Consider the following 26,235-nt stretch of genomic DNA (forward strand, 5'->3'; position numbering starts at 1 on the left):
ACAAAATATAAGATTCCTTTTCTTTCAATAATCATCGCCTTACTGTAAAATCTATAATCTTGTTCAGGGACTGCAACATATAACTAGAGCGCGGTCAGTTGGGAAATCTGCATTTGCATTGGACAGTTGATCCGCTGAATAATAAATTGATATTATCGAACACCACGTGACGGACCGACGCAGATCTGATTACAAACGATCCTTTGTATTGTGCATTATTTCAAATTTCATCTATCAATACGTATTTACATAATACAACATCCCTATTGGTCAACGTGTTTCTTGGGTTTCACTTAGATAGGCTCCGTGAAGTCATTTTACCAGAATAAGGGTACTAGTTTGGGCCCCTGGTAAATTAGTCATAGAATTTCTGAGTAAGGATAAAGAATTTAATGCATCTCAAATCTCATGCGAAAATAAGTTGCCGTTTAATGTTGTGACAAAAAAATTTATTATTATAATTAAGATATTTTAATCTTTAAATTTTACAATGATTTATAATCATGTTATCCAAAAGAAGACAAGAGTTTGGGTATTAACATATATAAAATTTTATCATACAATATAATAGTAAAGCCTGTATCTATATGTCTTCTCGCATGGCATAAGATCGTCTTAACGGTTCTCGAGGTGCCGTTTTCACACAATTTAATAATGTCAAGTTCGTACGAGCATATATATAGTTGAGAAATATTCTAGAAAAATATTCGATGACGTAAGCCGTGATTACGACAAAGTCACTGGCCGAGTTAGAATTAAAAATGCTATCACACCAATTTATTTATTTATTTATCACAAATTCAACTTAAGTTTATAATACTAGCACCAAAATACTTACGTTCTCATTAACAGAAATTGAAACATAAAATTTTGACAAATTTAAACTCTGTAAAACAAAGGATATAATTATTCCTAACTAAATATGAAATAATTAAAAACTTAATACCTATACATATATTATTCGCACTTATTATAAACTATCTAGGAACAGCTTAATTACATTATATACATGACGAGGTACGTCATGAAAAAGGTCTAGATCTGCGTGTTGAGCATGCATAGCGTTGAGTAGTGCGAAGATCATGAACACGCAGTAAATCGCAGTTCACTCCCGAACTTCCTTTTTAATTCGATACCTTAAGTCAGCTTTAAATTATACTTTTCGCGACGTTATAACCCCCCCGACGCCTGGACCGGATTAAGGGGCTACCAACGGGTACCTCTTCTACCAGTGTCAAGAAACATCGTACTGCCTTTAGAAGCACCCCGGGGAGTACTTTTAGACCCTTAACGTTTACGACTACCCGATTGCTTTTCTATGAAGGGACAGTAGGAAATGTCCGTGACAAAAACCGACAGCTGTGCTCGGCGGATGTTTGTAAATGTGGACATTAAATTGCAAATTTTGGTGTTTTGCGGCGAGTCGAGTGCGCTTTTTTTGTATTTCACACCTCTTGAGCGGGTACACGGATACCTATCAAGTGTGTTTTTACTAACATCTTTGATTTTTTTTTGTAATAGCAGGGACTAATGAGAACAGGATATTTTATCACGTTTTCATATACGACGGAGACAAACGGTCTAGACGTTTTGCGTTATCTTTTAATTATGTAGCTTTTAGACACCTTTAAGTTTATAAGATTGCAATGAATATTTATATTTCTTTAATTTTAAGAGATAATTATATAAAATAGTCCCAGTTTAATATTATTTCTAAAATCTAAAATCTTTCAAAACAATAAAAAGAAACTCTAAACAAATATATGCACTTTTTGGCAAGAAAAAGTCACAAATAAAACGTCCCCAAAACTGACACTTGAAAGTCACACAACCATAATAGAAATATTATTTTTAATTTTAACTCAGCTTCCGTCCTTTGTGATCAAAGCCGCAGTCGCACGCTGGGAAGACAAATTCCTCAAACATGGGTACAAAAGACCCATAAACAAGTGTTCAGCGACATCATTCACAAAACAAATAAGCAATAAAAGAGCATTAATGTAAAGGGTTAACAAGGATCTAGCGGCACTACTGTTGTTTAAAATGCATGGAATTGCCGCCGTTTTCTTGTTATTGGCACGCGTCATGTGGAGTTTTAGAATTATGAAGTTGTGGTGTTAATAAATTGTTATTATTGAAAAATTTATTGTGCTATAATTATGTTTATCATTTATAGTATAATAATATCAGCCCCGTATTATATACTTGCCCACTGCTGAGCACGGGCCTCCTCTACTACTGAGAGGGATTAGGCCTTAGTCCACCACGCTGGCCTAGTGCGGGTTGGTAGACTTCACACACCTTCGAAATTCCTTTAGAGAACTTCTCAGATGTGCAGGTTTGTCTCACGATGTTTTCCTTCACCGTTAAAGCGAACGATAAATTCACAAAGAATACACACATGATTTTTTTAGAAAAGTCAGAAGTGTGTGCCCTTGGGATTTGAACCTGCGGACATTCGTCTTGGCAGTCCGTTCCACACCCAACTAGGCTATCGCCGCTACTATTTATAGTATTTGTTTAATATTATTATATAACTTTGTTTTGACAACTGGTGGTAGTTCTCATATGTGAGAGTCCGCCTGGATAGATGCCACCGCAATGTCTATTTCTGCCGCCAAGCTTCAGTGTGTTGTCACTGTTGTGTTCCGGTTTGAAGGACATTGTAGCCAGTGTACCTACCAGACATAATAAGACTTGACATTTCATGTCTCAGGATGGTGAGCGCAGTGAAATACCAAGCAATACTTTGTAATTCAATGGTGTTTCTACTGTTTATGGGCGGTTGTATCGCTTACCATCAGGCGATCGACAAGCTTGTCTCGTAATTCCAAGCAATAAAAATAAATGCTTTTAATGTGTTACCGGTAACTTGTTCGCTAAAATATAAGTTTTATTTCAGATTCGCGTATCACCATAACAGGTGATGACATATTAAATTAGATACTATAAAATACATGCTTTTTGCACATCTCTAGTTCTATTTTATCCGGCAACCTCAAAATATACAGATAAGCTCCACACGAAACACGAAAAATATTTCGCCTCAAACAGAACAAAACGAAAAGAATTTAATATGTACCCGAACAGACAAGTGTGTTTTAAAAAATGCTAACAGTTCTACGCGTCGGTTAAAAAAAACCGCAAACTATGAAACACGTCCGTGTAAAGTGAAACTGGGAAGCTTGAAAAAAAAACAGCCCCCATAAAAAATTGCGCGAAAGAATCGCCGCTGTCATTTAACCTGCACGAATTTCGTGGTGTTTCACATTCGTATGACGGTGTTTTTAAACGAGATATCATACGTACAGTTTGAAGCAAAGAATAAAATTAATATTGTCGTTATTATTTAATACTGGTGGAAATACTTATTATTTAATTAATACTGATGACCTGTAATACAGGTTTTCTTTTAAACCTATATCAGGCACTACACTCTCACAAAGGCGGAATCTAGTTTAAGGTACATATGTTATTGTAAACACTATGACTGCCGTAGAAAAGAGAAAAAAATGATAATAAATAAATAAAAAATAAATAAATTAGTTTGCGCCTGTGTTATTTGATTTAAAGTTTTGCGTAAAATCGTGGTCCTCAATCAATTACTTTTCTTGTATGTAGTACCTACCCCAAAATCATTAAAATATGATGTCAGCGCAACCCATTTTAACCGACTTCAAAAAAGGAGAAGGTTCTCAATTCGACTGTACTTTACTTTTTATTTTTTTTCAGCACATCGCGCACGTCTACTTAGTGATTCATTATATTAATTTAGTTTCAATTATTCTTTATTTGTTAACGTATGTCATATATGTGAAAATGTTGTATAAATATTCAAAGATTTAATGTCTTGCGTGCACTATATTACTTATGTAGGCGCTATTGCAAATCCGGTTGTTTAAAATCAATAATTATTATATTAATTCCTATGATATTTCTACTGGCCCGAAAAGAAGCACCAAAAATGTTTTATAGGTATATTAATGACATAAAAAAAGAAAAACCTAGCAATAACCATCTAGTCAATAATAAAGCAATTATAAAAAAAAAATCAGTCTTGTCGCTTCTACTGACTTAATCATTCTCCATAATAATATTTGGGGCTGTTTTACTTATTCAATATTTTCAAATTGGCGGCGCAATGTCCTAATGGATGAGAAAAAATGCGAAAGCGGTAGCAAATGGATTTGCAAGCTCATTACATATTAAACGTCTCAAAATATCTTCATAACCGGGTGTTTCGTTTTTATCCGTTCTTTACTTAGCAATGGCGGTTAGGGCTGTATGCTGTAACTTCCTTCGTCGCGTATACTAAAACAATTACGTCATTTAAAAACTCAGGGGCTTAGTCACGAACACAAATTGTGACAATTAAGTACCTACATGCCTTTTTTGTTCTTAATAATATAATAAATTGTTTTCGTATATTATTCCCCAATAAATCCCAAATATTATGCATTTGTTCCAAACACAAAATATAAAACTCGTTTTACATCCATTTCATAAGGGATGGGTCTAATCCACCATACGCATAAACAAGTGAATCCAAATTCGCCATATGAGCATCGTGTCAGGGCGGCCATTTATCATGAGAGCTGTGACAACTGCATTTATTTATAAAAAAAAATAACAAACAATAGCCCGTTAGGGCACCAGTAGTGCCCCATCATAACATTTTAACGCGGCCTTCAGTTTTTTGTATAGAGTATCGATGGTTAGAGATTTCTAAGAGGTCTTTCTCATTTTGTCACGTATATACTACTTACGAGGTATATTTTTAAGAATTTTTGATAACAATATGCCAATTTGAACGATGCTTTTTATCGAGCAAAAAAGAAATATATTCATAAATATATTTTATACAAGTACATTAGTTCGAATATATAAAATAGAATATTGAAACATTTTATATTTTAATTTTAAAATCTTTTCTGTGCCTAAATTTAACTTCTAATCTAAACAACGACGAAAACACTACCCTTGCTACTCTGTGCAATACGCGAAAAAAAAACAAACGCTCTCCGTCCATTCACTACTCTGTATTTCGCCTAAAAACGGGGGTCTCCACTAGCGATTTAGGGTGCAACACAATAGAAAGATAGCAATTTGATATTCAGGCCACATTTTTAATAAGCAGCGCTGCTTGTACCCATCTATAATCATGTGCGAGCCCACTGTACAATGGCTTTTTACTGGCCATTAGCCAGTTGAGTGGCCAGTGTGAAAAAAAGTATTGTTTACTCGTTAATCGATTACATTACAATTATTTTATCTATACTGCTAGAATTTTTACTCTATGGCATTTCATTCGTAAGTGTGGAAAGGTATGAGTTTAGATTATTAGGTTGCATGATTTATCACCTTTGTTAGGTATCGTCATAAGGTACAAATCACCTAAATTTAGAAACACTGTTATTACAATGCTGCGCGCACGAGGCTTAGAATTGACGAACCAATTATGTAGTGATTTAAAGCCTAGTTATGAAGCTACGTCATAGTGGAAACTGTTTCGCAAGCTGCAAAGAAATCAAGTTCAGAAATGATGTTGATTTGTATTAGTGAAAAAAAAATGTCGGCATCTTTCGTTACGGTGGCTAATGGCCGTTGAGATGATTTATTTTTGTTAATTTTAATTTAAAGATTATGAGACGTCTTTGTTTTTTTGTAACTGGAGATTCATATAGAAATATCTAACCTAAAAACAGGTAATAAGGGACATTTTTATGGTTACATAACAATAATAACGCACTGCTGGTCTTATCTACCACTAAGAGGGATTAGGCCTTAGTCCATCACGCTGGCCTAGTACAAATTGGCAGACTTCACATACCCTCAAAATTCCTATAGAAACGGCTCAAGTATGCAGATTTCCTTAGGATGTTTTCCTACACCGATAAAGCAAGCGATAATTCCAAGAAAATACACATATAACTTTCGAGAAGTCAGAGGTATGCCCTTGGATTTTGAACCTGCGGACATTTGTCTAGGCACTTCGTTCTACACCTAACTAGGTTATTGTTAATTTTTATGGTTACCGGCAGTTTATTACTATCATCAATTTCTTTGTATAAATAGAAAGAGAAGAAAGAGATACAAACGCTTGTTTAAAATCGCATATGCGCAACAATGATACATTATGTTTTTATAAAGCGCGAGGAGAGCAAGGCGTTGTAACGAAGTATTGTGTGGCATCTGTTCACTTGTACGCTCTAGTGGTTTTTTGTGTCTGTGACGTTGATGGCCAGCTTCATTACCATTTGAAAAAAAATATAAATATACTGCATGCGATAGTTTTTACTCTTATTTTTGATTTTAGAATTCGATAAATTAAAAAAATCATTAACAAATAGAGTAATTAAAATTACAGTAATCAAGTACTTTGAAAAGTTATAGAGAATTCATACATCAAAAAACACATTAATATCTCTATTTTTTAAATAACTGTTTTTGTTCTCCACCTAATCCTTTACAAACAAACAAAGCATTAAGTAGTTGTCCATAAAGTTGAAATAAACTTGCACAGAGCATTTGCGAACTAACGCAACTCGGGAATAGCCTTGTATCACTTAATTAGCGTTTCGGTAGTGACTGTACTAAGTTGGCTAACTTGGCAGAAGCTAATTAGAAGGATCTTGTAGTGGCGTATTGTACTTATACATATGTACACGTACGGAACTTAGGAATGGTTTATACGTCTATATATAAGGGATGTTGAAATCGCAAAATACCGAACATCTGCTGTACAATTTCGTTTTATTCGTTATACATTTTATTACCTTCATACGTCCGAATTCCACCTGACATTTTTTTGTCATTCAATATATTTTATAACCAGCCAGTAACTCTAAATAAAACCTTTTAGGTTAACTATCCCCATGTATATGTCATGTAAATCACAAGAATTAGATTTTCGAAATAGGAAATATATGGTATTCATTAATAGTTAATGGGATACTTAGAGTGATGAAATCAAAATTTCATTTGTATCTGCTAAGTATGTTTCTTCGTATGTTTATTGGTAACTTTGACTGACAGGTTCATTTTTATATAATGAAGTACAGGGATAATAATAAATTATAACATACATTTCTCTTATACAAATACCCAAATCGGAATATATCAATATCGGACGGACGGTCGATGGAGCAAACAGGCGCCGAAGTGAAGACCGCGATTTTTTTTTTTTTGGAGATTTGCCGTGGTTGTCACCGGGGGCACCCTGCAAACGGTGTACAAGCGATCCCCCTGTGAGGAGTTGGTAGGCCCTACCGTTATCACCGATGGTGCCAGCGGACGGCACGCTGGCGACCCACGGCTATCCGGTCTCAGGACCTGGAAGGAAGAAGGGAGGGGATAGGGTGAAAAAAGAGAAGAGGAAGGAGAAGGAACCATCTCAGGATAGTTGGAAGGGAGAGGAAGGGGAAATGTTCGCGAACCGTTATAGGCCTCAATGTGTATTTAGCAACCATGAAGAATACAGGGTCATTTTGACATTGCGTTACTAATATTAATTATAAATTATCTTTTGTTCTTTTGTGTTCTTTTAAGACGGTATAATTTTTTGTTAAAATGTTTTATCTTTTGCTTTTTTGTTAGTAAAAACAGTATACGTTTAGGACATCATAGTTGAAATCATTTTAAGAGTTTTCTGATATATCTCCGAAGTCAAGAGCCAAACAACAATGAAATTTATATGGAAATACACGGGAAGCACCAGCTTTAAATAAAAAAAGAATTATCGAAATCGTTTCACCCAATCAAAAGTTATGAGGTAACAAACACACAAAAAAACATACAATCGTATTGAGAACCCCCTCCTTTTTTCAAGTCGGTTAAAAAACCCTGGAGAAATGAGAATTTCCTGCTTTTTTTGAAGTCGGTTAAAAATAACAAAGTAAACACCCTGATACATTTTACTTGCCAGTTTAACGCTTTGCTAAATATCCGGCCGACGTTAACCGCACACATCAACTTGAGGTCGAGATAATTAAATACAAATCTCAAGACAATATACCGTGCACAGATTTCAACCATGAGTCTTATGTACATACGAAACGCAATTTTGTAGGTTGAACAAATTAGTTCTATGGAATTACTAGTAATTAGAATTTAATGTTTAGCAACGGATGAGTGATTAAAAAAAAACTAGCAAATTTTTTTATTGATTAATGTGGAATTAACGAAAAAGTATAATGTTTCTATAACGTGCCATGCAGGTCTGGCATAAGCTATTCGAGCGCTCATTTTCTGGCAACTTTTAAGTCTGATAAACATTTATTACTTAACATAATCCTAAACGACTTTCAAATTCCATGACGAATTATGTAGTCTACAGCGCCTTACAAACTATTTATAGAATTAAAAACAGTAATATTTGTACATACATAACATACATACATACATAACATCACGCATTTTATCCCCGAAGGGGTATGCAGAGGCGCAACTAGGGCACCCACTTTTCGCCAAGTATGTTCCGTCCCATGATGTGATAGGGGGCGAGCCTATCGCCATATCGGGCACAAATTCCAGACTCCGGGCTGATACTGAGCAGAAAAACCCAAATATCACTTTGCCCGACCCGGGATTCGAACCCAGGACCTCAGAGCGCTATTGTACCGGACATGCAATACAACTACGCCACCGAGGCATATTTGTACATGTATGTTAAAAATTAATAATGTAATTATAATAAACATACAGCGTGAAACCATTCCGTATGTTCACACACAAATCCATCTCAAGTCTAAACTAACGGAAGTTATAATTTATGAACCGAGTTCCGGCCTCCGCCTTCACGACCTCGCCGCTCGGGGGCCGGCTGGTAATGAAACACCTCATCTATAATGCACCCGCGTCTGAGATCACCTTAAAACTATAACTTAAGGAAATTAGTTTTGGTTTTGGTAGTTATTTACTTATCTCGAGAATCATATTTATTTTCTTATAAACAAACTAATATAAATCACGCCTTTATGGGAAAGGAAAGATGCAACCAGGGCCACCTTTCGCCTTATATGTTTCGCTCCATGATGTGATAAGTACAAGCTTATTATTATATTGGGCACAAATTTTAAACTTCAGGCTGATATTGATCAGAAAAACCCAGTACCATTTAGCCCGACCCGTGATTCGAACGCGAGACCTCAGAGCGGTGTTGTATGGCGTACTCAATAAAATTATGCTATCGAGGCAGTCTTTTTGTTAAATACGCTTCCAAATCTTACATTCTATATTTAATACAAATTACTTATACTAAAGTTTATTCAAGTCTTAAGTTAATAATTTCTACGATCAAATTTAAATTTCCTTATTGTTTTTTACGAACTCATAAATGCTATTGTACTTATATGAAAATTATTTAACTCTTTATAATATATTATGAAGCTTAAAAATAATTAGGAAATATTATAAGCATACGTGTTACTTTATGGTGAACAGAGACATCTTCTGGATTTTGTAGAGACTATTTTGTTCGCTACTACATAATAAAATTTAATATTCTCATGGCTTGTACAAGTTGATTTCATACGAACAAACTAGATGGCAGTAATTGAATATAGCTTGAACAAAATTCTACCTTGAGCCTATAAAGGAGCCGTAATCAACCCTTTTTTATGGGTCACAAAAACCTCATAATTATAAGGCCTCGGGTTACTTAGGTTTTTAAAAATAAAATTTAATATTTTATTTACTTAAATAAAAAAATATTCATTATTAACTCTAAAATATAATTTTTATATATTTAATACTTATACAGCTGAAGTGATTTTAGAAAAGGTGTGTTTAATTTTAATGTAGTTTTCGAAATCAGATGTGTTACTTACTTGTAAAATCTTGGGAAGATGCAGGTTGAGTAGAACTGATTTAAAGGAATGAGATGTTGAATGTTGATAAATGACTTTATTATCGATAGCAAAATTCTTTTATTTACGCTCCATTAACGATACGTTAGTCACTTCATAGCATGAAAATAAAATGTATCCTAAATTACATTATGGGTTACCATAATATAAAACTAGTAGAGCCCTTTAGAGGTGTGTGTTTAGGGAAATTTCGACCTAATTGCATTTGATACATTCTAAGAAAAATAACTTATGGTGGTCATAATAAATTTTTGACGATAATACCTATTTTATAAATTTGATGGGGCAGATACAAGCCTATAAATATTCTTTCAATATACAGCACAATTCTTATTGCTGTAATAATCACGCACTAAATACGCATAAAGTACTTTAGCGGATATCTCTAACAACATAGACGTGCGAACATGCACTGACTGTTAATAAATATGATTTATTAATGTTAAAATGTGTCGAAATTACTTTTAAATAGGTAACTTTTTAAAAGTAGTTAACAATTTTGATTTAATAGCATGTTTTAATTAATTAACTTTTTTGAAAAATACCAAAGTCCACCCATAGCATCACATATAATCCAAAATTAATATGCATAGGCGTAAACCTTAGATTAAGTTCCTATAGAGAGATTCATAATTGTATTGTACGATGCAGAAGCGAGATACACCAATACGAATGCTTTATGCAAATGGAGACGCACAATGGGTTTTGTTTAATGTGGCGTGCGATTGATTGTTGCTTGCCGAAAAAAAATCGCCCATACTTCTCGTCTCCAGATATTCTCTCCTAACTTTCCACTAGGCCACAGGTATTGGTTCCGCCCTGTGGACTGGGGGCGTTTGGAGAATTCCACCACGGTATCCCCTGCCTGTCGTAAAAGGCGACTAATAGGAGCCATCGGGGGGTCGCCGGCGGGCAGCAGGGGGCTGTCGGCCGCTGGTGTAGGTTGTGCACGCTTAGCACATTGTGGTGACCCCGGGATGGACGGCAGTGTGTAGTTGGCCTCATGCTGCCGTAGACGCCGAGGGCGTCCTTCGGTGCGCGGGGGCTTCTGAGCCCCCCACCCATAGGAGACGGGCCGCAAGGCGGCACCGCGCAGGGGCGGCTGCGGTCGCAGACTAGACACTTTAACGTCAGAGGAAGCCCGCAGCCGTCCCTAATGCGCCGAAGAGGGCCACCGCGGAGTTTTAGCTGGTAGGCCGTGCATAGGTTAAGTTGTATATAGGGTTAGAGACTCGGCCCGGCGGTCGCCCGAAGGTCGTCATCAAATCCGGGCGGCTCAACGCCGGGCCGTAAGGCACGGTTACCCCAGCATAACCGCTCAGTCACCCCCCACGAAGGCTGGGCGGTAGTAATAAGGGACTTTCTCCGCGAAACCAAAAAAAAAAAGGCCACAGGTATTGGTGGTAGGTTTCTCATACGTGAGACGCCGCCTGGGTAGGTACCACCGACCACCGCAATGTCTATTTCTGCCGCCAAGAATCAGGGTGTAGTCACTATTGTGTTCCGGATTGAAGGACATTGTAGCCAGTGTAACTACTGGACATAATGAGACTAAACATCTCATGTCTCAGGATGGCGAGCGCATTGGAATACCAAACAATACTTTGTAATTCAAGGTGTTGGACGGTGTTTCTACTGTTTCTGGGCGGTCATATCGCTTACCATCAGGCGAACGGCAAGCTCGTCTCATGATTCAAATTATCTAATAAAAAAAAGGCCAGTGCAGTCGCTATGCCGGCATATTCCAGTATGGCATTCGCAAGTTTTCCGCGGTGGTGACAGCAGGGTCCGACACACAAAAAACTATACAAAGTTGTTTCTCTATGTCTATATTAACATAATTTTCCCACGAAAACATAAATTTTAATTTCTTATAACAGCGAGTTGTGTTGCCAGATATTCGCAGACTTTTACCCTTCTCCGCTTATCTAAAATCAAAGATTTCTAAGATTATTTATATAGAGCGAACATTGGGAAGATTGTCATACAAAATGTAAAATACTTCACATTTATTCCACATAGTGATTTGCACGCTTTTAATGCACATATTAGCATAATTTATGTAAATATTGTTTTTTTTTTTATTCATATCTAAGGATGCTGTGACATCTAGTCACACGAACATTTCAAATAAGCCAACGACTTATTACCAATTGGTAGGAACTTTTGGAGCACAAATTTAGCCTGATGTCCGGTCTATAACTAACTATACTGTTTAATGTCTTTGTCTAAAATATATTATTAATGAAATATTAATCATTAAAACACAACATTTTTAGAACATTGAGATAACACAAGAATTGAAACTTATATATTTCAAATAATTACAGTTTCCCCAAAGACCACAAAACAAGAAATGACTGGATTGGTTGCTACCGGGCTACGGAATAATTGACAGCCATCAAAGTATTGATAAAAAAATATTCTTTGATTTTGATAGCACTGCAATCAATGTTGTGCATAAAAATAAACACTTGTAGTGCAGTACCGTTCCAGTACTACTGTATATTTGTTAGTTCCTACTGTTATGATGATAAAATAAAAGATAATTATTTATTGCAACATAAAGGTTAAATACAGATGATAATTAAATATTAGCATACATTCTACGGGGTAGGTACCAGCTAGGTAGGATATTGTTACAATGTATTATAAAGATTTATTACTTAAAAGAGTATATACATAAATTATGTTTATAATTAAGTATCAGGTACCTACAATCTTCTGGAAAAGAATTATAGCAAAAATATTAAAAATAAGTCATAAAGCTGTTATTCTTGTAGAAAGAATTTTTAAACTTGAATATGAAAAATATTTGATACGGTCTCTCATATTATATTAGTCATGTACCTAACACAGATCACTTGTCTTATATGATGTAAACGATTTCAAAATGAAGGTAATAATTAAAAAATATATATTTCAGTCACCAGTGATGTATCCTCACTCCTAAATATTTATATGATATAGCTTTTAAAAGCAATATGTAGTGGTTTTCAAAAGGTGATTGGTTCAAAATGTGTGTATGTAAATCAAGAAAAAAAAATTACCAACAAATTGTTTCATTTCATTTAAAATCATTTTGGGTAGAACGTCCTCGGTGGCTAAATGAAGAACAATGCGAAGCATTATGTTGAGCCAAAAAACACCTAAAGATTTATATACTTATTTTTTCTCCGAAATAATTTCTTATTAGTTTGCTCATAATATGGCATGGATCTAGAAAATTTACTACATTCTACCTTTCCACATACATTTTTGAATTTAAATACTAGATTTAAATTTGGATGCTTCTTATGGGAATATAAATAATAATATAATAATAATAATGTCAGCCGTGTATTATATACTGCCCCACTGTTAGGCACGGGCCTCCTCTACTACTGAGAGGGATTAGGCCTTAGTCCACCACGCTGGCCTAGTGCGGGTTGGTGGACTTCACACACCTTCGAAATTTCTATGGAGAACTTCTTAGGTATGCAGGTTACCTCGCGATGTTTTCCTTCACCGTTAAAGCATGCGATAATTCACAAAGAATACACACATAATTTTTTAGAAAAGTCAGAGGTGTGTTGCCCTTGGGTTTTGAACCTGCAGACATTCGTTTTGGCAGTCCGTTTCACAACCACCTAGGCTATCGCTGCTAGCCTAGTTGGTTGCTGTTCCTAGCTGGGAGTATATATGTGCAAACGCAATAAAGCATCAAGTATACTTACCTATGGAAAAATAAGTATCAATATCATCCTGATAATATTATATTGGTCACAAGGAAAGTTCCAATATAATTTTGTTTATTTGTTTGTGTTTATTATTTGCAAAGTTTATGTTTCATATGTAATTTTTTTGTCATAAGTTGGGAAAAAACTATTATGTGGTAACACCAAAAAACAATGTCGTGTGTGTGATTACATCTGAGGATTACATCATCAATATCTATAGGTACTTCCTGTAAGGTGTGAACAAAAAAAATGAACTTCATGCACGAAACCTTTTTCATCTATTTAATAAATAATAAAGTTATTGTTATTTTAGCATGTTATGTCACTGACTGTGTTGTCGAAAGTTCTGAAAATAATGGATTGGATTGGAGAAAAAGAATAATCGAACAGGCAATAACAAAATATTGGAATTGGAATAATCGAAGAGAATTAAAATAATACATAAACGGAAATACGAAGTTTTCACATGTCCGACACATGTCGCTACTTATATATAATTTTCTTCTATTTTCTACAAATTTGTCTTCCTCAAATGTTAGAGGAACCGAAAAACTTTGAAATAGTACCACGAGTGGTTAATGGCTGGCCTGCAAAGAAAGGAGATGTGCCTTATCAGGTAGGTACCTAGTCTACTTTTTTATGTTAGCCACCAAAAGAGGAAGTGTGGCAGAATAATCATTAATAATCATCAGAATAATCTACAGTATTCATGGAAAAGAATGGGAGTCAGCCCCGGATTTTGAATTTATTCCAGGCGGGGCAAAATTTAAAAAACGCCGCTCCCACCCACCTATATTTTTGTCATCATCATCATTATTTCGCGCCCAGCGGGAAATAATTTTAGTATTGAATGTCCTCGATGTCTCAGTGGTCAAATTTGCTTTATGATGAGTTATGTATTCGTCAGCCAAGACTGAATTTGCCGCCCGGGGTATGGGCCCCGGCTAGCCCCCCTTAGATCCGGGGCTGATAGGAGTTAAGAAGACTAGCGGGAAATTTAGACCCTTCGGAAATTTCACCCAGCTGCAAATAATAAGATGAGGTCATTTTGGCTACAATTTACATCCAGCGTAGTGTCGCAGAATACAGTTCCCTTGAAATATTGTAGCGGTCATCAGCTCAGCAATATGCATTGCTCCAAGAAGCACAGCGCTGGCATTTCTGCTAGTACTTTATACAAATTATTGTAAATATCGAATCCACTCCAAGTGGCATTCGTAAACACAAAAGATGAAGTAATATACATTACAACCATAGGTATATTCAGCACTAAGATTGTGTCTAAAATAAAAAGACGCATTATAAAACTATATATTAAGCAGACTGAAACACGTGAGCCAGGCTTCGTTACAAATAAAATTTCTTTAAAAGTTTTAATGTAAATTTGTTTGCTTTAGTCGAAATAGTGGTATTCCTTGAATCCAATCATTGATGCTAAAGTGATCATTGATGATCAGTCTAAAGTGTAGTTCTACCACAGACTAACACAAAACCACAAAATTCATTCAAACAGTTCACGTCCTTCCACAAGACAGTATTTTCTCAGCTTGTAATACTTGATGGTCCTGCCTTGCTCATCCAGGCATACAATTCAATTCCTTGTTCCTTCTCTCTTCCTGGTTATCTGCGCAACTGGCATAAATTTATCTTCATCATCTCAGCCACAGGAAGTCCACTGCTGAACATAGGCCTCCCCCAAGGATCTCCACGTCGACCTGTTGGAAGCGGCATGCATCCAACGACTTCCTGCGACCTTAGCCAGGTCGTCCGTCCACCTTGTAGGCGGGCGTCCGACATTTCTTTTGCCTGTACGTGGCCTCCACTCTAGAACCTTTCGACCCCAACAACCATCGGTTCTTCGTTTTATGTGCCCGGCCCACTGCCACTTCAACTAAATTAAAATGTAATCTATTCAGATCCTTTTAAAGGTTGTATAATAATAATTATTAATCAAAAGCATTATAATATTATTATCACATAGTTACACTGCAACAAAATATATAATTAACCATTATCATAATATTGTTCTCATATTTCTGAAGGCGGCTGTATAATAAATCAATGAATACATATTAACAGTCATAAAACAAATCAACATCTTTATTGCAAGGTTTAAAACGCAATAAATGGTTACTGCATAACCAAGGCCTTGAAGTAGGTAGGTATAAATATATATGCGTTCTACTAACGACTCGTCCCGTATTTGCACGGGTAGTAGAGAATTTATGCCTAGATCTGTCGTACAAAACATTTAATTATACCCAAAAACCTTCCTCTTAAATCATTCCGACTATTGGTGAAAACCGTACGAAAATCTGTGCAGTAGTCATTGAGCTTATGACGTTTAGACAAAAAGACACGGCGGGAGGACTTTGTTTTTTCCTATGTGAGAATAAAGTATTGTTTTTTAAAAGAGATTTCTACAAATGAAAAAAAAAAATAATATTGCAACTTTTTTTAGATAGCGTTTAAATCGCTGCGTTACCGCTATAGAAGGATCTATATGACATTCTGTGGTGGTGTTATTATAGCCCCAAAAAAATTGGTTACCGCTGCGCACTGCTTTGACGAAAAGACGAGCCCCTGTCGGAAATTTTGGGGCAAGAGGTACATAATATTTTATTATACGACGTCTCTGTTTTATTGTATGGGATAGAACCTTTACTAAAATATATTTTTGTGATAAAATTAGTTTCATAAACTGGTTGTTGGATGTCCCAGGAGATTGACTTGGCAGGTTGTGTTCGTAAAAACTAAGCCAAAATTTCTTCAATTTGCTCCTACATACATAGCAAAGACATCAATTATGAAATGCTCACCCTTCTCCATCGCTACATTGTCTGCAAAATATTTTTAATACACTCTTTATTAGCATAATGTGCGTCATTATATTTTTTATTCTGACCTTTTTATGACTTGTTTGTTATTTTTTACAACCGAACGACGTGACGTAAAGAGATTACGATAAACACTATACTTGCCTTAAAAACTGCCGCATCACACTGCGAACTAATGTTCAGATACGAAAATGCTATAAGGAAGAATTTTAAATTTATATATGGCAGCGGCCACATTAGGGTTATTTTAGCGTCCATTATCACATTATCGAAATAATGCGCTGTATCAAGATTAAATGACAAATAAACGTCATAAGGATTCGCCATCGTCAAATTATCGCGATAAGTCGGCGCTAATCCTACGTCTTAATTAATGTCATTAGACTTTAATGTGGCTGTAATATGGGACATCCATAAGAATTATAATATCAGCTCTGTATATGGACCCAATGTCGGTCGGGCCTTCACTATTAAGAAGGTTGAGCATAATTTAAGCACAGTTTTTTTTTTCAGCATCAAAGCCAGCAAGAAATTAGTAGCTCGTACGTACGCAGTAGCTGGAAACTTATACAACTTAGCTGTATTATCAAGCAAGGATACTTTCGAGGATGGGCAGTGGAGGAGACTTAGAGAAGTCATATACCCTCGCGTTTATGATTTTCCTAAATTTGACATTGCAGTTGCTGTGAGTATGAAATTAACTGTGAACTTGGCAAGTTGTGCTCACAGATTGGTCGATATATATACAGATGTATAAGACGGTTTTCGCGCCACTGTTGAAAGACGTACCGCCTCTGCCTGGTCAATATTCTACAGTCCCCTTAGAAAGTAAAAAAAAATCACAAGAACTCATATCGTTTCATTGTGATTGGTTCAGAGACAAACATGTGACTCCCGCGTTGGACTCTCGACCAATCACAAAACTCGTAATCAAACGACACGCACCTTCGTGTAATGTTTGTTATGCTATATTCTACAAAGCATGACAGCTGAGTTACTATATTGTGCTGGGACAAAAAAGACCGCGTCCCACGTTCCATTTTCAAAAATAGAGAAATGAAAAAAAAAATCATTTATTTTTAGTTCACGGTAAATCCATTTCATTACGACGCGTACGTAGGTCCTATACCAATAGCAAGTCGATATAGAGATTACGTTGGCAAGTGCTTGGTCTCCGGCTACGGAAGGATTTCCAAAAAAGTGCGTAATGTTTCTTTTTGTTGCGAGAATTGCGTATACATTGAATCCACTTCCACTTTAAAATATCTAACGCAGTACCTACAGCGGATGTATTTTTATTGCTCTTTAGGTAATTGTATTATAGATTACATAACATGTCTTTTATAAAATCCATTTAAATCACTCCAGCACTTGCGCTATGTTAAATGACTTATTATAGGAGACTTCAGAATATCTTATACTAGCACATCTGGATCTGATTCCTCGACGCCAATGTAATGCGATACATTATCGCAACATGCAACATTACGTGTGCACCTCGGGTCGAATCAGCGACGTTCAGAAGGTCAGTATTAACTGCAATAAAGTAATAGAACATAAAATTCCAGCACGCTTCGTTCAAGTTAAGTACAGGTCAAAATAAATTGTTAGGCAATTACATTTTCCTTGACAACCTCTGGGGCATGGCGAATGATTAGTACCTTCCAAAAGTTGAAACCTGTCGAGTACACATGAGTGGAAATGATCGGAGATTTGTTTCGAGTTTGGACAAGTCTACTAGCGGACGTTTTTAAAAAACGATTTCAATCTTAATCCTCGATCGGCGAGATAAGCAAAATATCAAAAATCACTTGTAACTATGTAGAAAGCCTTTGTTCTGATTGGTTTATTTTTACGATAGATTGAAAGACGCGATTGAGATCGTTTATTCGGTAAGTGTGGTTTCAATACCTCGTCTAGATATAGATAATAATAGATTTTAAATATTTTTATCTCCATATACCAAAAAAAGGAAAGCATGTTAGTTGGTATAACCTTATTTCACGCAATAACAATTTCAAAGTTTCTAATTCTAGAAAATTCTTTGCAACGAGCAGAGCAGCGGGCAAAGGCTATATCTACAATAACCTTATATTTACAGGGTGATTCGGGCGGTCCCCTGGTATGCCAGGGTACAGGAGACCCCAACGAGAAAGACAAAGGTATACTAGTAGGTATTGTAAGCGGTCATCGGGAACGCGCTGGGACATTCTTCACGAGAGTATCTTCTTACTATAGCTATATACAGAGCAAATCAAGTCGCATAAAGAAAAGTTATTTATTATTTATAGTTACATTATACTGTAGTTTACTATTTTGATTTTGTTTTATTTTATTTGAGGTTGATTTTTCAATCATCAAAGTTATTTTTAAAACAAAACAAAATTCGTGACTAAATTCTTTTATAATTAACCCACCTATCATTTCGTAATTTAATGGATAAATTATATTTCATGATTGATAAATCAACACTTATTTAGTGGCAAGACAGCACGCCAAGTGTCTTTCGTCATATCTATACTCAAATACATACTAACAGAAACCACTATGCATCAGTAGACTTAGCCATATTATAAACAATCTTCAAACGAAACCATCAATTTATTTCAAAAAAATTATAAACAGAAGAACACACATAAATCTACATGTGAAAGTCGCTCTGTTACCAGCATCTGTAATCCACTTATGAAACAGTCCAACCCGCGTGTGGAGGTTTGGAAGTCCAACATTGACTAACGCCGTTACTCCAACCAGGATGCCCTGACCAGGCTCAGTTTCCGCCGGATCACCAGTTTCATAACAAATCAGGCCACTGCCTTGTATCTCCTGAAAAAAACAATATAATTTTACCGCTGCCGTAAAAGGTGGGTGCGGTTATTATACAACAGTGAAAAGTAAATGCATAAGGTAGTTGTTTTAAGTAATATGCCTCGTTATGCCTTTTGTAGTGATTACGTTAGTATGAACCCAGTTGCACTCCAAAATAATTACTTTTGCTTTCGATAAGACATGCAGGCAATAAAGATTTAACAGGTTTTACAATTGACATTTCCTGGAGATACACAGAAATTATTTAATTAAATATATTCTTACTAATCTATATTCTTTTACTTCATCGATTCATCAGGTAAAACAGCTGGACATTGTCTAATAATTTCGTTGGAAGTTTAATTACTGTGGCAAGCGACACTTGGGTTAACATATGGGCTATTAAAACTTCGATTATTATAAAAAAATCCAGGATTACACGACCAGTAATAAGATATTATTTACTGGCGGTAGGCCTCTCATATGTGAGAATCCTCTTGGGTAGGTACCACCGCAATGTCTATTTCTGTCGCCAAGAAGCAGTGTGTAGTCACTGTTGTGTTCCGGTTTAAAGGACATTGTAGCCAGTGTAACTACTGGACATAATGGCACTTAACATCTCACATCTCAGGATGGCGAGCGCAGTAGAATACTAAACAATACTTTGTATTTCAAGGTGTTGGATGGTGTTTCTACTGTTTATAGGCGGTCGTATCGCTTACCATCAGGCGATCTGCAAGCTCGTCTCCTTATTCACACAAATAAAAACAAAAAATCTAGGTATGTGACGTCATACGACTAACCGGGTTAGGATGCCAGTGATAAGGATCATTAGAGGTGCAGAGATAAAGGTGACAGCTTCTTAGCAATCGTAGCTCGCACGGACGACGACTTATCAACTTCACCTCTTCGACAAATACATATTTGTTGATGGCCCAACTCTATAAACAAACAATTATAGGTTTATCTCACCAACTTGAGTTCTTGCCGATGTAATGGCTATATATTTGTAACGAAAAAATATCGATTTAAAAGAATATATAACAGAGACAATAAAAAACAAAAACTAAGAGAAGAAAAGGCTTACTAATGCTATCCAGGGCACAAACCACAAAATTTGAAAAAGGAATGTAAACCAGTAGTTTACTATCCCCATGTAAATATATGAAAAATGTATTTACCCTAATTGGTCTGACTGCGGTAGATAAACACGTCCCATCAAAATCTTGATTCAATGAAGCGTATTTAATTTTATTCACAAATTGGGTGAATATAAATGGTCGATTTGTTTGCTGAAAAAATTCTAAAGTTAGAATTAAATTTATTAATGGATTTATGTTACTAGGTACTGCTCCTAACTTCAGACGTGTGAAATAGCTATTTCACAAAAAAAATCCCAAATCAATGTAGCGATCTACTTCGCCACATGTAGGACACCAGCACCATTTGTATAAAAAAACAAATATTTCCCACCGTAAGTATCGGAATAAAAGTAGCCTTTATGTAAACCCTGGATATAGTATATTCGTATTCCAAACTTCATTCAAAGCCGTCGAAGAGTTGCAAAGTTTCCTTCTGACCATAATCTGGACATCAAAATATTTCCACAAAATTCGCAATCGGTAAGATAAGGTTACGTGCTGCTCGTTTTTTCACCTGTGTGAATCCATTGCCTAAATAATTTGTACAGTGTACTTTTCTTAGATAATAAGTGACCAAATGTCTGCATATATCCCAAATTTCATTTAAACCAGTTAGGCAGCTTTTGATTCTATTTCTAACAAACATTCAAACATCGGGACTGACTATCGCATTTATAGCATTAGTCAAATTAATATCTTTCTCGCGGGTTTGCACACATGAAAACAGAGTTAAGCAACAGTTCACTGGTAAACATTTAACAAATATTTTATTATGTAGTTATTTTGATTTTTTTTTCACAAAACTTAAATAGTTGCTACAATAATTCCTCCAATTACCAAAATTGTATTGACATGCATAATTTTTAGTTTTGTTAGGCATTAATAGGACAAAAAATAATATAATAAACACCCCTGGTTCAACGATTGATTGTGTCATGGCCTCGGAAACGAAAGTCCTCCTGATGTGAAAAAATAATGCACAAAATGTAAAATTAAAAAAAAAATACCAAAATGGCCAAATCGAAAGCGGGAAACCTGTAGAACTTTTGCGAGTACACACGGTCTATTGATCTCCATTGTTGAACGTTAGGGTTAAGTGGTTCTTGCGCAAACGTGTGGATAATACCTGCGACGGCTCTGATGTAGCGCAAGTCATGCTTGTGCCTGCAAATTTAGAAAAATATAACATATTTATGGTTAGGATCGTTGGGGTAATACCGAAACAATGTGGTAATTCCGTTGTTTCAGGATCACTGCTAAATTCTAACCAAAACTAATAGTGGCAAACAATTGTGTTTAAAATTGCACTAAAAATAGCACTATAGGCTATGTTGTCTGTACTGGAAAGTTTTTCGAGTTTGAGATAATCTTGTAACAATTGAATAACCTGGGATCCGGTATTACCCAACGGTAAGTCTACTTAAATTGTTAAAATAAAAAATCATAAAATTTTTCAATGAAAGTTTTATACTGTGGTGAATCTGATATAATTAAATATAAAAATATAAATTCCTGTCTTCCTTTAAAAATCTTTTATTAAAAATATTTGATTTAAATAAAATACATTTTAGAGTTAACTACTAAGTTTAGAGGTTAATTAAAAAGCAAATTTTTCAAGCTGTAGTGCATTGACCTTTCTGTAGGTCATTGGTTTGATTGACAGGAAAGTTAGTTTCTTTCCCCTTTATATGGCACATTATTTAGCACAACATTAATTTTACTGTTTAAGAAAAAAAACTAAAATTACCTTTTCCTATTAGTTAAAAAACAATTGGCGGATGTTAAAACTCTGCTTTCCGTTATGATACTACCGGCGCAAAAAGCCTTGTACCGCAGTTTCCATTTGTCATATAGCTTGAATATTAACACCTGTGCCAAATACAACATTAAAAAGACGAATGTATGAATATAGAAAGTGCATCTTGTATCTTCGTCTAAAGGAGACAAAGAAGTTAGGTTACAAATAGTGAACCTGTAATTGGTGAAAGTATTTTGATAGTACTAGGAAGTAACCTTTTCTTCATGTCATTCTCAAACCCATATAGATCTAAGACTGATGCTGTTTACACAAGTTTATTTGTATTGGCAATTCTATAAATACTTACCCTAAGGACAATTATCTACCTTATATTTTCTACACTAAAACAGGATTTATAAATGTTCATTTACATCAGGAGTATTTCGTAATTAAAAAAATAATAAGTTATCCAAAAGGAACAATGTGTAATAATATTTAAAACCTTACATAATGTTTTAGTTCTCCAAGTTTAACTTCTCTGTCATAATTATTGCTGGAGAACTGAAATAAAATTAAATCGTCTAAAATAAATTAATTTTATTAAATTTAATTAAATAAATTACTATAGATTTTCATATGTGATCACCGCAGTAAAATCTTATACAGCTTAGACATATTCTTTCATAACTGAAGTTGATACGTAAGCAGCTGGTCGACCTTTGGTTAATGAACCTTTTTGCTGAACAGCTTTTGTAGAATATCAAAGGCATAAACTAATGCTTATTGGTTTAGAATTTATTTGTACCACTATCCTATTATTTCTTTAGCAATACACTTCTACTTCCACGTATAAAATACATGGCAGCAATACAATATAAATAACAGAGTCACTCTCTAGTCAGTTATAGTAGCAGAGGCCGTAGCCGAGACCCATTTCTACAATCGTTAACGCTAAAAGTAAGCATACAAAATATATATAATATGAGAATTAGATATACTAATAATAAGTCTATCGCTAGGATATTTCATTCTCATACAAATCGTTAACAGTTAACGATATTAGAAGATATCTTGAGCTCCTGAAATGGGTCTCAACCCACCCTGTGTATTATCATTAGTGGTTGATAGAAAACTATTTGAAATGGCGGCTTCGCTGCTGTATTTTGTACGGTCAAATAATTATTAAAGAGACGGAAAACTCCGAATTTACAAACCTTTTCCCTTCTTCTTAACGGCCGGTATCACACTCAAAATTCCTCTGACATTGTGTTTATACGCAGTAGTAAATAATTACCATCAAGTGACCTATCTGCTTGTCTGCTTATTCCGACTTACAAAATGTAACATAATAAACTTATACCTACCTCATGAGTTATATTGGAATAATTAACGCCATTTACGTAGATCACAAGAAATAATACAAAGGCACAGTAAAACTTACAACGAATCACCTTTACAATTTTTTATTATATAATATAAATAAATAAATTTACAAAGTAACTCAACTCATAAATATGGAATAATCTATAACTTTATTTTCACATTACATTAAAACTGACATACTGTGACAGAAGTATTTTAGCAAGGTTTCAACTCCCAAGAGTCTTTAATATTTAAAAAGTTTTAGTTTCTTTTTGTTTTGTATCTGCTGAACAAAGAGAATTACAATATATGTATATTATGAAAACTGCTATTATTACCTGAGACTATTACTCAACATTGGCACAATCATCGACACATGAACGGTGGCAGCAATAATATAAAAGAAGAAGAAGAATATTAAAAAAAGAGCATACGATAAAATCAATAAGATTCAATTCGATATTATTAACATCATATAATCAGCAAAAACATTTTTCTTCTATGTCGGTCATTTAGGTCGCACTGCTCAATTAATTTGTACCTTACCACTAAATAGGAAAGCTGACATAAAAAACCGCATACATATATTGTACGTTTACTGTAAGAAGTACATTTTCTAATTATTACTCTGACAATGTGAATAATATAGTCTTGCCTTACCCAAACACTATTTCTCTACATTTTTGTACCTTGGTTAGTATAATATCTGGAACATTAATTATTATGGGTTATTCATTCTTGACAAGACATGATTCATTCATGGACATCTGTAGGTTTCACATGATCTTTTTTCATGTTCTTATCACCCCTCCCCCAAAGATTGGTACCGTCACCAGTTCTCTCCATCCTTTTCTGAAGCAGATCTTCAGGAACCGATTTCAAATCATAAGCCCAGCCGATCCATGCGAAGAAATCTATGAACTTTGTCGTTAAGTTAAGATAATTGTTTCCAAGTTCCGAGGCACGATAATTCCAAGGGAACGCGTGATGGTAGTTGTGGAAACCTTCGCCTAATGTGGCTAATGTTGCTATATAACTTTGTGTTGGCGCTATGTTCTTGTCATAAGGTTTATACCCCCACATATGAGCAAAGCTGTTGACTAGAAATATAGTGTTCAGACCGATGATATATCTCAGCATGGTCATATGCCATGCAACATTAAGGCTTTCGTCCCAAAAATACATTGGAATTATTGTTGGGAGCACAAAGGCGACTGTAGTAATCAACGGAATGGCGTATCTGTAAAAATATTGATTTATATTTTAAGGCCTTGTAATTGGTAGTATATATTATTAATGGACAGGTTACTTACAAAAATCCGTAAATCACTTGCATCGAGACATTAAACTGTCGGTTAATTGTAAGATAATTAATAAGAATTTCAAAACGCAAAGAGCCACGGACCATGTTATAATGGCTTCATAATTTTATAATGCAATCAAGATACATTAGGTAAAAATATGTTACGTTTTTGAATTTCATATCTTTTAAAGATGTATCCGATAATTCCAAAGGTTTACTTTACATATAGTAAGTGTTAAGAGTTGTATCGCACTCACTTTTTCTGGAACTTCAAAACTGGGTTATTGTAGATGTCAGACATGTCCAGAGATTTTCCTCGCTTAATAGCCTCAGGATGTCTCTTTACCATCAACCAACCTACATGGGAATAGAAAAAACCCCTAGTAGCGTTATGAGGATCAGCGTCTGTGTCACTGTATTTATGATGCATACGGTGGTCCTTCACCCATGTAAAAACCGTATTTTGAAAACCTATAGAGCTGAACAGCATCAAGAGGATTTGTAAAGGTAGTTTTGCTTTGTAACTCTTGTGAGCCCACAGTCTGTGGGCTCCAGCTGTAAGGCTAATGTTTCCCGCTACGAATAATAAATAAGCTGAAACAAAAACAAGCGTCACTTCTAATTAAAGCCACAATTCTGTCAAAAAGGGTTAAGACCAAAAACTTGAAATCGCCGATGCGCGTTTAGTTTAACTAAAACATTTTTTCTTCGTGTAATATGCAGTAAAACCCTTTTACATTACTTTTGTGAATAAAATAAAGAATTGGTAAGAACACAAAAGTGTATAGGCGATTTGAAATTTTCAATTTGATTAGCTACTGATGTGTTTGACTATATATACGCGAGGCCAAAGTTAATTTAGGTTTTTTTACCTAAAATAATGGTTGCCCATTTTGCTGTAGTGATGGCCAGGTAAATACCGTAAAGTCCGGCTATGTGCCAATACGCAAAATATATCATATTGGCGTACAAATACTTGTATTTCCTTGGCGCGGCTTGTGGTGGTATCAGCTTTTCGTAACTCTCTTCTGCAACGATAGGTGATGACACTTCATTGCCAAAATTCGGTAACATTTCTGTAATAAAAAACATATTATTACTTCCACAACAGTAGTCGAGAATTAGGAACTAGTAGACGCCATGACGATGACGATGTTTAGTTGAATGCCTAGAATGATAGAAATAATGTTGACAGACTGCATGCTCAACAATCTGTCTCTTTAATATATTTAACGATCCTCAAAATCTAAATTATTGATCCCGCAGTACTATTATTTGTCTATAGGTCTTGAAGATTTGTTGGATCCCGCAGGTCTTGAAGTATGTATTTTTAACAATAATGAACAACAATATTTATCTTACTACTTACTTATTGTATCCAGTTATTCTATAGTATAACACTGAAATGGTGATTGAGTGTAGATAAATTCGTGTTAAATACAATATATTTATTCCTAACG

The 26,235-nt window shown here is 35.1% G+C and overlaps 2 protein-coding genes and 1 long non-coding RNA gene across 3 annotated transcripts; 1 reads left to right on the top strand and 2 right to left on the bottom strand.

Moving 5' to 3' along the window:
- The first annotated feature begins 14,117 nt into the window (after positions 1-14,117).
- LOC119189846 (transmembrane protease serine 9-like) lies at positions 14,118-18,742 on the top strand. Its single transcript, XM_037440519.1, has 6 exons — positions 14,118-14,205; positions 16,051-16,192; positions 16,936-17,107; positions 17,506-17,631; positions 17,822-17,947; positions 18,524-18,742. The coding sequence occupies exons 1-6, from the start codon at positions 14,118-14,120 to the stop codon at positions 18,740-18,742; spliced, it is 873 nt and encodes a 290-aa protein (XP_037296416.1).
- Positions 18,743-20,083: 1,341 nt separating this feature from the next.
- LOC115441976 lies at positions 20,084-21,499 on the bottom strand. Its single transcript, XR_005112626.1, has 3 exons — positions 21,380-21,499; positions 20,412-20,522; positions 20,084-20,171 (listed from the first exon to the last, which is right to left on the bottom strand). It is a non-coding gene; the product is annotated as an uncharacterized LOC115441976 (long non-coding RNA).
- Positions 21,500-24,225: 2,726 nt separating this feature from the next.
- On the bottom strand, positions 24,226-25,849 carry LOC119189790 (acyl-CoA Delta(11) desaturase-like). The gene is made up of 3 exons (XM_037440397.1): positions 25,648-25,849; positions 25,033-25,369; positions 24,226-24,712 (listed from the first exon to the last, which is right to left on the bottom strand). The coding sequence occupies exons 1-3, from the start codon at positions 25,847-25,849 to the stop codon at positions 24,226-24,228; spliced, it is 1,026 nt and encodes a 341-aa protein (XP_037296294.1).
- Positions 25,850-26,235: the final 386 nt, after the last annotated feature.

This window comes from Manduca sexta, chromosome 19 (genome assembly GCF_014839805.1).
Source record: "Manduca sexta isolate Smith_Timp_Sample1 chromosome 19, JHU_Msex_v1.0, whole genome shotgun sequence".
NCBI lineage: Eukaryota > Metazoa > Arthropoda > Insecta > Lepidoptera > Sphingidae > Manduca > Manduca sexta.